Source organism: Zingiber officinale, chromosome 8B, assembly GCF_018446385.1.
Source record: "Zingiber officinale cultivar Zhangliang chromosome 8B, Zo_v1.1, whole genome shotgun sequence".
Classification (NCBI taxonomy): Eukaryota; Viridiplantae; Streptophyta; class Magnoliopsida; order Zingiberales; family Zingiberaceae; genus Zingiber; species Zingiber officinale.
In genome coordinates this window covers 56862632-56876791 of record NC_056001.1, presented here as the reverse complement: position 1 = coordinate 56876791, position 14160 = coordinate 56862632, and the positions used below count along the sequence as shown (strand labels likewise).

General features: G+C 36.5%; 3 protein-coding genes across 3 annotated transcripts; all 3 read left to right on the top strand.

Annotated features, from left to right (window-relative positions):
- Nucleotides 1–93: 93 nt before the first annotated feature.
- Nucleotides 94–5798, top strand: LOC122015847 (probable RNA-binding protein 19). The gene is made up of 8 exons (XM_042572912.1): nt 94–412; nt 684–748; nt 2630–2801; nt 4224–4328; nt 4411–4512; nt 4663–4836; nt 5281–5415; nt 5505–5798. The coding sequence occupies exons 1-8, from the start codon at nt 350–352 to the stop codon at nt 5652–5654; spliced, it is 966 nt and encodes a 321-aa protein (XP_042428846.1). The 5' UTR covers nt 94–349; the 3' UTR covers nt 5655–5798.
- A 1375-nt stretch (nt 5799–7173) lies between these two features.
- On the top strand, nt 7174–8684 carry LOC122013859 (galactose mutarotase-like). Its single transcript, XM_042570074.1, has 5 exons — nt 7174–7345; nt 7434–7483; nt 7558–7681; nt 7768–7872; nt 8065–8684. The coding sequence occupies exons 1-5, from the start codon at nt 7174–7176 to the stop codon at nt 8682–8684; spliced, it is 1071 nt and encodes a 356-aa protein (XP_042426008.1).
- Nucleotides 8685–9549: 865 nt separating this feature from the next.
- Nucleotides 9550–14056, top strand: LOC122015846 (VIN3-like protein 2). Its single transcript, XM_042572911.1, has 4 exons — nt 9550–9591; nt 11681–12347; nt 12597–12904; nt 12999–14056. The coding sequence occupies exons 1-4, from the start codon at nt 9570–9572 to the stop codon at nt 13865–13867; spliced, it is 1866 nt and encodes a 621-aa protein (XP_042428845.1). The 5' UTR covers nt 9550–9569; the 3' UTR covers nt 13868–14056.
- The last annotated feature ends 104 nt before the right edge of the window (nt 14057–14160 follow it).

Genomic DNA, 14160 nt, shown 5'->3' with positions numbered 1-14160 from the left:
TTTTTTACAATTTTTCAATGGTTACTATAGTTCATGTGATCGATTTAATACTTAAATTCAACTAAGAAATGTATGTTGTATTACGTAGGTAGTAGAACACATTGCAAGGAAGCATGGTATCAGGAAAAGTGATCTCCTTGACAATGAAGCAAATGATCTTGCTGTACGTGTAGCTCTAGCAGAAACACATGTGATAGCAGAAACAAAAAAGGCTCTGTCCAATGCTGGAGTTAACATTAAGGCATTAGAAGAATTTGCTTCTAAGAAGGCTGAAAATTCCAAAAGAAGCAATCACGTGATATTGGTTAAGAACTTGCCCTACACTTCTAATGAAGGAGATCTTGCTGGCATGTTTGGAAAATATGGGAGTCTGAACAAAGTTGTTCTCCCACCTACAAGAGTCTTGGCCTTGGTATGTCAATCACTCTTCAATCATCATATATTGCATCTGTATCTGTTCATGATTATTTCTTTCTTCTCTCTAGTGTTTTGTTTTTAAAAGTGGATTTTGATTGCATGGAATTAGCTTGGACATTTCATTTAATATACTGTTTACATAGCCATCTAATCTCCCAATTGTCTGCATTAAAGCTTATTGATGTAATTGTTCTTCGTTCAAGATAATATTGACAACCTAGTTGAAGCGGCATTTGCACCTCATGTGTTCCATTGAATTTTCTCAGGTAGTTTTTCTTGAAGCTGGAGAAGCTCGTGCTGCTTTTAAGGGTTTGGCTTATAAACGATACAAGTAAGTTCTGGTAACAACATTTTGGATGGCATTGTTGTCCAAGCATTTTCATTGCATCTTCTCTTTGGTGACAGCATCACATTTAGATTGCTTTATGTAACCACCAGTAATTGCACAGTTACAAATTTCAATGGTGATTCCAATAGAATAACATGCTATATTCTTAACTACTAGATCTACTAAATCTTTTCATTCCTTAAATAACCATAATAAACTAGTTAGTTCAATTTGTCACATGACCTCTCCTAGGTGTTTCTTTATTCTTTTTCTTCAATTCAATCTATTTCGTTACAATATTAGGGTGACGTTTGGTTTAGAGGTTTGAGAATGAAGGAATGGATTCATTCCCAAATCTTACGTGTTTGAATTGATGTGATGGAATCGAAATTTTAGATGAAACCCAAAAACTTGGGTATGGATGAAACTCACCTACTCCCTTGGATTTTGATGGAATGAGAATAAGAATTAAGTTTTGAGCAAAGCCACACCAGTATATTTATTCCGATTCTTCTTTCATTCCTCTCTCATATTCTCTCATCAAACTTTTTCTCTCTCATTCTATCATCACATTTTCTCTCTCAATATACTTTCTCTCTCCTCATTTTCTCTCATCACACATTCTCTATCATTTTCTCTCTGTATTCTCTCTCATCACACACACTCTCTCATTATTTTCTCATTTTTTCATCATATTTTCTCTCTCATCATTCTTTCTCTCTCCTCAATCTCTCTTACCATACTCTCTCTCCATATTTTATCTCATCACACTTTCTCTCTCTTTATTCTCTTCCATCACACTCTCTCTCTTTATTCTCTTCCATCACACTCTCTCTCCTTATTCTCTCTCATAACACATTCTCTACCGTTTTCTCTCTGTATTCTCTCTCATCATACTCTCTCTCTCATTATTTTCTCTCTCTTCATTCTCTCTCATTTTGCTTTATACTTTCTCTTTCATCATACTTTCTCTCTCCTCAATCTCTCTTACCATACTCTCTCTCCATATTTTCTCTCATCATACTTTCTCTCTCTTCATTCTCTTCCATCATACTCTCTCTCCTCATTTTCTCTCATCACTCTTTCCCTCTGTTTATTTTTTCATCACACTTTCTCTCTCATCACACTTTCTTATTATACTCTCTCCTCAATCTCTCATCACACTTTCTCTCTCTTTATTTTTCCCATCACTTTTTCTCTTTCAACAAATTTTCTGTCTTAGCATACTTTTTCTCTTCTCAATCTCTCCTATCACGCTCTCTCTCCTTATTTTCTCTCATCATATTTTCTCTCTCTTTATTTTTCCCATCATACTTTCTCTCTTTATTTTTCCCATCACATTTTCTCTCTCATCACACTTTCTCTTTCATCATTCTCTCTCATCATATGTTTCTCTCACATTCAACTTTCTCTTCCATATAATTTTTTTCTCTTATTTTCCTTCAAGGGTAAAAATGAAAATTTAGATTCATCCCGATTGAAAATATTCAACTAACCAAACATTATTTTTAAGAATGATACCCAAGCTCATACTCATTCCCATTCCACAATACTATAATACCCATTCCAATTCCTAGGAGAGAACCAAACGGCTCCTAGGTTTGTAAAGATTGACATCAAAAGTACTGAGCTTCACTAATTCTAACTAATTTCCTTTGCCTTTCTTTTTGAACCTAATCATTAAGTGTTCATTTTGACTATTTTTAGAAAGAGGAAATATATTTGGGAATCTACATTTGCATGTGAATTTTCATGATCATTACATGTAAATATTGCCAATATTTATGTGTTTGTTTCTCAAGGTTTCTTGTGCTCTTGATAAACACGGATACAGTTGCATCTCTTCTATCTAGTTATTCTTTTAAAAAATGCTTTAACTTTTAGGGATGTACCGCTATACTTGGAATGGGCTCCTACCGACATTTTATCTCCTAGCCCAAAGTTGAACAATGAAGAACAAAACAATGTAGTGGGTGAAGAAAAACTTAACAAAGTTTTAATTCGGCAAGCTGTGGAAGGAATAGCGGAAGAAGAAATTGATCCTGACAAGGTTGAGGTGTGGCATCCTCATTCCCTTTCTTGTTTATACAAATGCGTATGCAATTTATTTTTATTTCTTTGTTCTACTAAGGCTAAAATCTGCCCTGCTCAGGTGAAAATTACTTGAATGTGCTTAGTATTTAAAATGATTTTCCTATTGGTACATATCACATATTATTGATCACTTACAATTATTGTTTTCATCAAAACTCATAAGTTGTCATTTCAGTTTATCCAGTAGTTTCCTTCAAAATTTTGCATCTTACTAATATGCAGGTATCGTACCACATGTGGATTCATATTTCACTCAGGTCTCATTCAAAGTTTTAGTATTTCTTTCACAATTTTGCACGTTAATAATGTGTAGGCAATCAGGTCGCTCTTAGTGATAGTTTCATATTGCATATGGGGAATGTATATCTTTTCTTTATTCCAAAGGCTATAAACTGTAGACAAATGTTAAACAATTTATTTTAGTTATTTCACCAGCTCAACTTTCCTAATTCATTGTTTGTGCTCCAAAATAAATGCACATCTCATCACAATATAGAGGAGCAAATCAACAATGAGTTTTGTTGTCTTCATGCCTGAAATCATTGAAGAAAAGCTGCCAATATTCATAGATTGGCCATACAATGATGAGTTTTGATGTTTTGACTTCGAATGCCTGAAGTTATAGATTAGCCATACAGAAGTTATAGGATTTCTTCAACTGTTGCTTGGTTTAGCTTGTAAATGATTGGCGATCCATTGCAAAGCTACACGCGCTTAATTAATATCGCTAGGGACTTACATGTGGGCATGTGTACCTCATAAAGTTATAATAGATGTGTGGACCATATGCTACCATTAGTATTTTGGTTTCATAGCACATTACCTTCCAAGTGCAAGCACTTTACTGAAGTCGATGGGTTGCATCCATATCTGCAGGCACTTAAGGGAGTGCTTGAATAAACTTCTGTAACTCTGCTTTTATGCAAAGAAAATAAGAGGGCTATGCCAGAAGGCCATATGCTAAAATCGATAAAATTGAAATTGAAATTACTTGATTCAGAAGAGATAAATCCAATAATGTCTGTACCCAAAAGATAAACAATAGAATGAAAAAGAGAGTGCTCCATGGAAATGATATTTGTTGCAGAAGCCAGAAGGTAGTACCTTGATATACTTTAATATTAGACATTCTTGGTGACATGACTATAGACATGAATTTGCATTTACCAGAATTCGAGACACAGTTACTCTTCTATGTAAACTTTTTCTTTTTTGCTATCTATATTCGATCAAACAATAGAATTTCATCAGGAATTTAATTTTGTCCAATTAAGTTTTTTATCTATGTTGTTTTTTCTTTTGCAATCTGTATTCTAGCAAACATTACAACTTCATGAGGAATTCAAGCCTCTCTTTGGGCTTATTTTCATGGTTTGGTTTTCAGTCACGGTCAGTATTTGTCAAGAACCTGAATTTCAAGACTACCGACGAGTTACTAAGGAACCATTTTAGTGACAAAATGAAGAATGGGACACTTAAAAGCGTAAAGGTAGAGTCCAGCAATTATCTCGTGAGCTTTTGCTTACTCGTGGTACTTTTTTCTGAGAAAAACTCTATTGCCCTTCTATCAGGTGAAGAAGCATGTTAAGGGTGGCAAGAATGTCTCTATGGGTTTCGGGTTCATCGAATTTGATTCCGTGGAAACTGCTACCGATGTATGCAAGGATCTACAGGTAAAAGTGTCCCACAGCTTTCAAAGCACTAACAAGAACAAATATTTTTCTCATGAACTTTTTTTTCCGACCAAAGCTTTTCCTATATTTGTCTCTGGGTTCGCAGTTAAATCTTAACTGTGAATTACAAGCTTGTACTTAAACATGCAGGGAACTGTCCTGGATGGCCATGCTCTTATCTTACAACTTTGTCATTCAAAGAAAGCCAGTGAGGCACCCAAAAACGATGAGAAAAATAAGAGCTCAACGACACTAATGGTGAAAAATGTTGCATTCGAGGCAACAGAAAAGGATTTAAAGCAGCTTTTCAGTCCATTTGGTCAGGTAAGCACATGTATCTAAACCATTGTCTTACTTTCGAACGATTTTAGCTTTACGCAGCCTCAAAAAGTTGGAAATTAGTTTGTTATATAGCCAGAGGTCACAAAATGCTGAAAGTGACTATTACATTTATGGGAAATTTTCTTAAACCTGTCACTTATGTAGCTAGGCATAACCTGTCATCGAAGTGCATTTTAATTTGTATCTTACTTTTCGAAACCGGGCAACATAAATCCAAAGGCATCCCACCATTAGTGGTGGATCTCTGCATTAGATCATATTCGCAGTCTCCCAATTCATAGAATGTGATTTGATTCATTGATTGAAAATTACACCTATAAATGATCTTTCAACTTGTCGATACTGAGAATTAGATAGGTTCATAACACGGCATATCTTTTAATCTTCAATAGCATGAACCTCTTCGATTCCCTTTTGTGATTTCAGATCAAGAGCTTGAGGTTGCCAGTGAAGTTTGGTGGCCACCACAAGGGTTACGCATTTGTCGAGTACATCACGAAGCAAGAGGCCCAAAATGCAATGGAGAATCTGTCGAGCACACATCTCTACGGCCGCCACCTGGTACCCTTCTTGCACTGAAAGTCCAGTTTATACACTCATCAACACTTATCGATAAGCTAAGAAGCTCACCTTACATTACCCTCATGCAGGTCCTCGAACGAGCAAAAGATAAAGAGACGATGGAAGATCTAAGAGCAAAGGCGGCTGCTCAGTTCGCAGATGGACACAATGTCCTGTCCAAGAAACGAAAACAAGATACTTTGGCAGAGAAAGTCGAGAAGATTGCAAGAATATTGTAGTTCTTCTGAATGTGGTTGTATCTGTTTTGCTCTACTTCTTAAAACTAATTTAACATGTAACAAAAAGAAAATGTTGTAAGAAATTTTGTTTGAAGTGTAAGTTGTGGTAATTGTGATTTTAAACCATTTGCGGTTTTGTTTAAATTATTTTTCTATTCGAGGAAGAGAGAGAGATAAAGAAGAATTACAAAAATCAAAAATGCATTGTTTTTGGAATCAGCGCTCTTCTTTTATCATTTTCTTATAAAATAGGTGTCTCATCCCATCAATCCTCATATGGATTATATACTGTTTGATATCATTTTTCAGTCATATGGATTAAATACTCTGCAGTGGTGCAAAAGGTAAAATCGCTCGTCTCTACCGCACTCAATCCAAGGTCATCACGAGAGAGATAAAATACGGTAAGCGATAGGATAAGTGGTGGGTGGAGTCAAGTACACAGGGTTCGGAGATTTACGTTCCGACATCCATATAGTTTGACTCCGCGTTCTCAACTACAAATGTAACCACCACTTACCATCTCTGATAACTCCGTGGGGTTCATATGGATTAAATCATGAATCGACAGTTAGTTGTATAAATATGATAAATTTAAATTATAATTACTATAATATCTCTCATCACAGGTATTAAATCATGAATCGATCGATTAATTTTATAAATAAGATAAGTTCATTATAGTAATTATGAAATTATATCTGTTACAAATATTATAATATATATGGTTGTAATAATTATAATTTTATAGTAGCAGTTATAGTTTTGTAGTTATTATAATTTGAATATTGATAAACAAAATAAATTTATGTTATAATAGTTATAAAATTATAATTATTATAATGTGAATATTAGAAGAACATGTTAAGTTCGTGTTATAACAACTATGATTTTATAATTGTTATAATATGAATGGTAATATTTATAAAATTATAATTATTTCAATGTGAATATTTGTGAGCAAATCAAGATTATCGTTCAAGATTTAATATTTAAAATTGACATATCAAAATTAAAATAGACCAAATATTGTATTTGCAGGCAGCTGTGTAATTTTAGTGGAGTAAGACGCTTTTACTTAATAAATTCTTATGAAATTTAGGTATTTTTTTATTTACTCTTGTCAAAAAGATTATGTATATTATATTATTTTAATTTTTTAAAAAATAATTGTACTTCAAAAATATTGATCAAACATTTTAAGTACATTTTATTTTTGATTATTCCTTTAAAAATTTGGTATAGTTTTTAATTTATTGTAAATCTTAAAACTAATAAGATCCATTGAATCGATTGATCCATCACTTCAATCCATCACTTCCACTAGATAATTCGATAAGAAACCGATGAACACTTAAGGTGTCAAGTCATGGATGATTCAAATACACGTATCTCCTATTTGTTCGAACCGATAATTATCCATATTTGACCAAAACAAGAATTATATGGCATTTTCGATACCTATATAGTGCCTTCATCATATATTATCTTTTTGTGATATAGCAAAACATAATCAGCCATGAACTACTTCCTTCTCTTCCCCCTCTTGTTTTTGGCCTTGGTAGGCAGCACCACCTCCTCGCCGGTAAAGAACAAGGTAGCGATTTACGAGCTCACGAGAGGAGAGTTCGTTGTCAAGGTCACCAATTGGGGTGCGACTATTGTCTCGGTCATTCTCCCCGACTCCAAAGGTGCTCGTCTACTATCAAAAGCTTCATTCATGAATGTATTTGAATAAGCATTAATTCAATACTAATTTGATGCATTGTGCTTCAACAGGGAAGCTAGACGATATCGTTCTCGGGTATGATGGAATCGGCCCTTACATAGTAAGAATTATACATCAATGACATACATTTCTCTCCGGTATATCACGATTAAAATACATCTTTCGTTATCGCAGAACGACACGACTTATTTCGGTGCATTGATCGGGCGAGTTGCTAATAGGATTGCAAATGCCACATTCACTTTAAATGACAAGAAGTATCATTTGTATCGTAACGATGACAATAATTCACTCCACGGTATTTAATTTTATATTTATATATTATATTTTTTTAAAAAATAAAAAATAATATATTTTTTTGTATTTCTAATAATAATAATAAAGGTGGGCATAGAGGATTTAGTCGAGTTATTTGGACCGTAAAAGAGAAAGTAGATGGGGAATTTCCGTACATCACATTTTATTATCGAAGCTTCGATGGAGAAGAAGGTAATAGCATTTTTTTAAAAATACCCCTGATATTTCTTGAATTTTTTTATTTTATTATCAAAATCGTTTCAGTGATTTAAAATAATTTAATGGGGCATTTTATTTCCGTATATCGCATTTTTTTTAATTTTATTAAAAAGTATTCATAAAATTAAATTATTTGACATTTTTATTATTTTTTTAATCGATTAGGATTTCCCGGTGACGTGGACGTTTTCGTGACGTATAAAATCGACTACGACTTCACACTCAACGTCCTCATGCGGGCCGTCCCCCGCACCAAGCCCACGCCCATCAACCTGGCTCAGCACTCGTACTGGAACCTCGCCGGCTCCGGCAACGTCCTCCGCCACCGGATCCGCCTTCTCGCAAACCACATCACCCCCGTCGACGCCGACCTCATCCCCACCGGCGTAATCGCCCCAGTCTCCGGCACCGTCTTCGACTTCCGCGACACCGCCGAGCTCGGCCCCCGCATTCGCAGACTCCCCGGTGGGTTCGACATCAACTACGTCCTCTCCGGGGAGGCGGACGGGCAGGGCGTGCGGCGGGCGGCGGCGGTGTCGGTCCGCCGGTCGGCCCGGGTCCTGGAGCTGTGGACCGACCAGCCCGGCCTGCAGTTCTATACGGGCAACTTTCTGAAGGCGGAGACGGGAAAAGCAGGGCGGGTGTATGGGATCCACGCCGGTCTATGCTTGGAGTCGCAGGGATTTCCGGATGCGGTCAATCATCCAAATTTCCCCTCGCAAATTTACGAACCGGGCCAAGTTTACAAGCACTACATGCTCTTCAAGTTCTCCTTCATTAAGTAAATAGACAAAGTTTGGGGGGTTATTTTTAAAATTTTTGGTTAATAATTTGTGTTTTATTCTGATTAGGTTGAATTATGCATGGTTTCTCTAGTTAAATTTGGAATTATATTAAAAAATAATAATAAAATATGATTTGATTAGTTTAATTTATTATTATTTTTATTTTTTTCACCTGCGTTAGTTGTGTTACATTTAAGGTAAAATTTAAATTATTACGGAGTAAAAATCAAAAGCAAGTTCAACATTTAATAAATAGTTAAATGAGCGTTTCTTTTAAATAATTTAAATAGAGTGTAAATAATTTTAATATAATAATATTTATGATTTATGATTTAAAGTTTTAGAATTTATGATTTAATATTTAAGGTTCAAAATAATTTCGACTATGAAGGTAAATAATGTTGATGAAGTGATAAAGAATATTTTAATTGCATAGTATTTTATGTATAATAATATAGATTAAAATGGGAAATATTTTATTTTTATTTTTATTTTTTTTACAAATGAGATATTTGTGGGGACCTTTTTTTTATTTTTATCCATTATTAGTTATTATTTATAATCTTGTGTCTGTCACGACTGACACACATGTGACAATATTTATTAAAATAAATTTTGGAGAGGTGTTTTTGAAGATTAATAAATAGTAAGGAGCATTTTGAAAATTTGTCTTTATAATATAACCGTAATAATTAGAAGTTAACTACTGCAACTTTTTTTTATCTTCTCCTTTTGCCGTTTGGAGAAAACGCCTCGCCAAACCGGCCAAGGCTGCTGCGTCTGCGTCGAGCGAGCGTGGCTCCGTCGAAAAGGCTTCGCTTTCCTTTCCCTTTTCGTCTTCATCTTCCTCGTCAACTCAGCCAGCATCGGGGAATCTAATCGGCCATGGACGCCGCCACGTTCTCAGGTCAGTGCCTTTCCCTTCTCTGCCGCAATGCCGTCCTTCTACTTCCATTCCCTTCCATCTTTAGCCGCATTTCGTTTTTCCCGACTCAGAATTCTGACCGCTTTGTCCTGCGTAAGAAAGATTCATCTTTTTTTTTTTTTGCCTTTTGAGTTTTTTTTACCCCGCTTCTCTTTCTGGTTTCCGCTGCATTGACGAAACGCCGCTGTGACGCCCCTTTTTTTAGATTTTAGATCCTGAAGGTCTCGCCTTGGCTTCGATTTTGAAGATGCTTATCGCTTTTGAGTTGATTTTATCATATATAGTTTCTTGGGAGTTCCGGGTGTTAGGTTTGAAGGGAAAGGAGGATCGACACAGTAGATGTTGATCTTAGAATTATACTCGAACAGTGAATACTCTACTGAGAAACACATGATCCAGCGCCTAGATCTTTAAGACTTTGATTGCTGGCATAAATGTCTTTTTCGTTCTAGTATATATTGGAGAAACCTCAGGGAGTATTATTTGCAGGGTGCTTTGCTTCCAAGTTGCAAATTTGGAATGGATTGTTCAAATAACGGAAAGCCTAAAATTTAAACTGTAGGAATTCTTTTCATGTTGGAATTTCACCTGCTTTTTTTGTATCTTAGATGCCACACTGGCTGTGCACTTGAAAACCTTTTAGCTCTTTTGCTCCATGGAGTTTTCAGCCATTAGGTTACGGGAAGAGTGTGGACACTTGAGATTTACTTGTAAAAGCACTGGAGTATGTAGTACTGTTGCATGAAAGTTTTCATCCAATGTTTAGGATAAAGTTCAGATCTTTCTTTCTATCAAAGATATTACATGTAGTATGCTCCTAATGCAGAAATAGACTATTCGAAAGTAAATCCGGGAGCTTCTTGAATTGTTCTTATGCAAAATCTTCATTGGTCCTTTTTAGAATTTTTGAACAGGATGCCCATGCATGCTGGTATGCGTCATCCTGCCTTCTTTCCAGGATGCTTAGTTCTATTTCCCTGATGGTTTATTGTCGTTGAATTTATAACCTTCAGAAAGTGTGCTCAGAAAGATAAATCCGATTGTTTGGCGTAATTTTGAGGGTGAAACAGTGGACAATTGAGGCTAAAATGTTTTTGACATAGAGTTACTGAGATCACCATTAAACAGTTGTTTGTGTTCTTATGCCATTGTACTACAAGATGAAGCCTCATATTACGAACAAGATTCGTTTTTCTTCTTGAATAATTTTGGTGGCAGAAGTGGTTATTAGACTGCTCAAGATAGTTCCGGAACCTGGCAAAGAGATTCTCCTGCAAAGCATTCATATATATTTGTTTTATTTATGACATTATCACTTCTCTGGAAGAATCCAATATCATGTCGTTTAAGTCATTGAAAATCTATTACGAATTTTGCTCATGTAACAGCTTTTGGCTGCTTTATCCAACTCAAAAATCAAAGGACCTAGCATGACTTTTAAAGAGGAAATAGCAAGTGGCTTTCTGGTATGAGCTGACTCGCAAGTTGAGAGTTTATGATGAGACGGTTCCTCAGATTTGACTGTGCTTTTTCTTGTTTGCTTCGCCTTGTCTTTTACCACTATGTGCTTATCCTGTCTGTTTGTCTTCTTGTCATGCAACTGACTCAGTTGTTTGCTTTAAATTGCCGGAGCATTTTCTTTTCTTCCATCTACCACCAGATGTCCTTTTGCCTCAAGTTATGATCAAAAGCAAGAGCTGAGCATAATGCAACTCAAAAAGTATCATCAATCTTCAGACCATCTGCTCTGAGTATTCTTCTACAAGCTTTGCATCACCTCCTATTTGGCTTTGTTTAGACTAATTTCATGGTAAACTTAGGTTATTATCGTATAAGACATTCACTGACAACTCTATGTTTTAATTCTTCGTTACCGGGCACGATGGCTATCAATTTGTATTTAGTCATTGTGTTTTGTTGAAATTCCTAAAATTTCATGATTACTTATTCTACATGATAAAGCTATGGAAATATAAGGTAAAACTTCCATATGTATTGCAGAATTTCACTTAAATAAATTATTCTTTGAAACTGAAACTTTTTGATAACTGACATTCCTTTTAATATCCAGGTTTTGTAATAGACCCTTCAAAATGCAGCCATCTAAATTTGGAGGAGAAGAGAGAGCTAGTTCATGAAATATCACGGTGGGCTGACAGTGCACCTGAAATTCTCCAGTCGTGGAGTCGCCGGGAGCTTCTCCAACTAATTTGTGCTGAGATGGGAAGAGAAAGGAAGTACACTGGAGTAAGCAAGCCTAAGATGATTGAACATTTGCTTAAGCTAGTTTCTCGAAATATTGGAAAAGAAGATATAGCAAGCCCTTTATCGATCATACCAAAGAGTCAAAACGGATTGAAGAAGAAAAGGAAAAAAGAAATTGCGATACAGATTGCTCCTGATATAACAACTCATGCTATGGTGAAAGTCACAGAAGAGCACAGCACCACCTTAATCTGCCAAAATCCAGCTTGTCGAGCCACATTAACTCTAGATGTTGGATACTGTAAGCGATGTTCTTGCTGCATCTGCCATCATTACGATGACAACAAGGATCCTAGTCTATGGTTATTTTGCAATTCAGATCCTCCTTATCGTGGAAAATCATGTGGTATGTCATGCCACTTGAAATGTGCCCTTAAGCATGAAAAAGCTGGCATATCAAAGACTGGGTGTTCCCCAAAATTGGATGCCAGCTTCTATTGTGTTTGCTGTGGGAAAGCAAATTGGCTGATTGGGTAATTGACATTTAGAACACAATGATTTCTAACTTATGTCATTTTAGTCGATCTTGCATGACAAATACTATTTAATAACTATAGTACTTCAATGATATTGCCATTCTACTTACCGTTTACTGCAATTCAAGCATACATTGCTGTGTTTTTCACTTTATTGCCATATCATAGAACTTATCGAATAACTCACGTTGGCAAAGATACTATTGTGCTAGTGTTTAACAGACTTTTTTTGCGTCATTTCTGCAGATGCTGGCGAAAACAGATGCTTGCTGCAAAGGAGGCTAGGCGAGTTGATGTATTATGTGAGCGCTTATTTCTGTCTCACAAAATGCTCAAAGGAACTGAATGCTACAAAGAGCCACAAAGTGTTGTCAACTTGGCTGTAAGGATACTCAAGAAAGAAGTTGGACCTCTTGCCAAGGTCTCGACGGTAATGGCACGGGGCATAGTCAACCGACTTAATTGTGGTGCAGAAGTTCAAAGGCTCTGTGCCTCTGCGCTGGAGGCCGCAGACTCCCTACTTACCACTTCTTCTGACCTACCGAATGCTCCTGGTGCGATTTTCTCTCTTCATGTTCTATTTGTGGTTACTTCAGATTCTGTCCGTTGCTTTGCTGCACTGACTGTTTCATGATTTGTTTCGATCAGTTGGTAAAGGCTTCCAAGCATTCCATATTGATTTTGAAGACATATCTCCATTCTCTGTCGTAGTGTCTCTTCAATCCCAAGATGATATGTTCGAAGAAAACATTATAGGTTGTTCGCTTTGGTATCGAAAGTACGATGAAGTAAGCTATCCAGAAGAACCCACCTGCCTTGTACTGAGGCCGGATACGAAGATTATGATATCGGGACTTAGCCCTACAACTGAATATTACTTCAGAGTTTCTCCTTTTAGTAGCATCAAGGAGCTTGGTAAGTGGGAGGCCAAATGTGTGACACAGGGCCTCATTGGCAACAGCGGCCAATGCTCAACCCGGAACTCCGGTAGTGCTTACATTGGCGAAGAATTTATTTTGTTTTCAAAGAAGGAACGGGACATGGTTGAGCTACCGATGATCATTCGATCAGATTCACAGAAAGGTTCTACAAACAACAGTGATAACAACCATGCCAATCACCACAAGGTTTTACCGTCCGAGGATGCCAGTGACAACAACGAAAGGCATTTAACACTGCCATCAAGTTTGATGCCTTGTGAGGCTAATGCCAATGACACACCGGATTCTGACAGCAAGAAGGAATCAGCAGAGAGACAGTACGAGTATTGCGTCAAGGTGATCAGATGGCTGGAATGCGAGGGGCACATGGAGAAGGAGTTCCGGGTGAAGTTCCTCACTTGGTTCAGTCTGAAAGCTACCCCTCAGGAACGAAGGGTTGTTAGCACGTTCATCGATGTTCTGATCGACGAACCTGAGAGTCTGGTGGCCCAACTGATGGATGCTTTCATGGATGGCATATGCACAGGGGAGAAACCATTGCTGCACAAAGGATTATGCACAAGGCTTTGGCACTAACCATCAGCTTGCAACTGAACTCTGTGCCAACCGATTTAACTGTCACGGAATGGAATTAGTTTCTTCTAATTCATTATGATTTTGAAGTAGATTGAAGATTGTGATTGATTAACTTTTGTTGTTTCTTTGCCATTTTGCTCCTAGTTTGTGAAATAGAAAATGTTCATATAGCAAGGTTAATATTGTTCAGTTTGTGGAGTTATTTCTAGAAACTAATCAGGATGACTTGTTTATCTCGAGTGTGATATCTCACTTACAAGTCACATCTCGTTATAGAGGTGTAGGCTTGACCT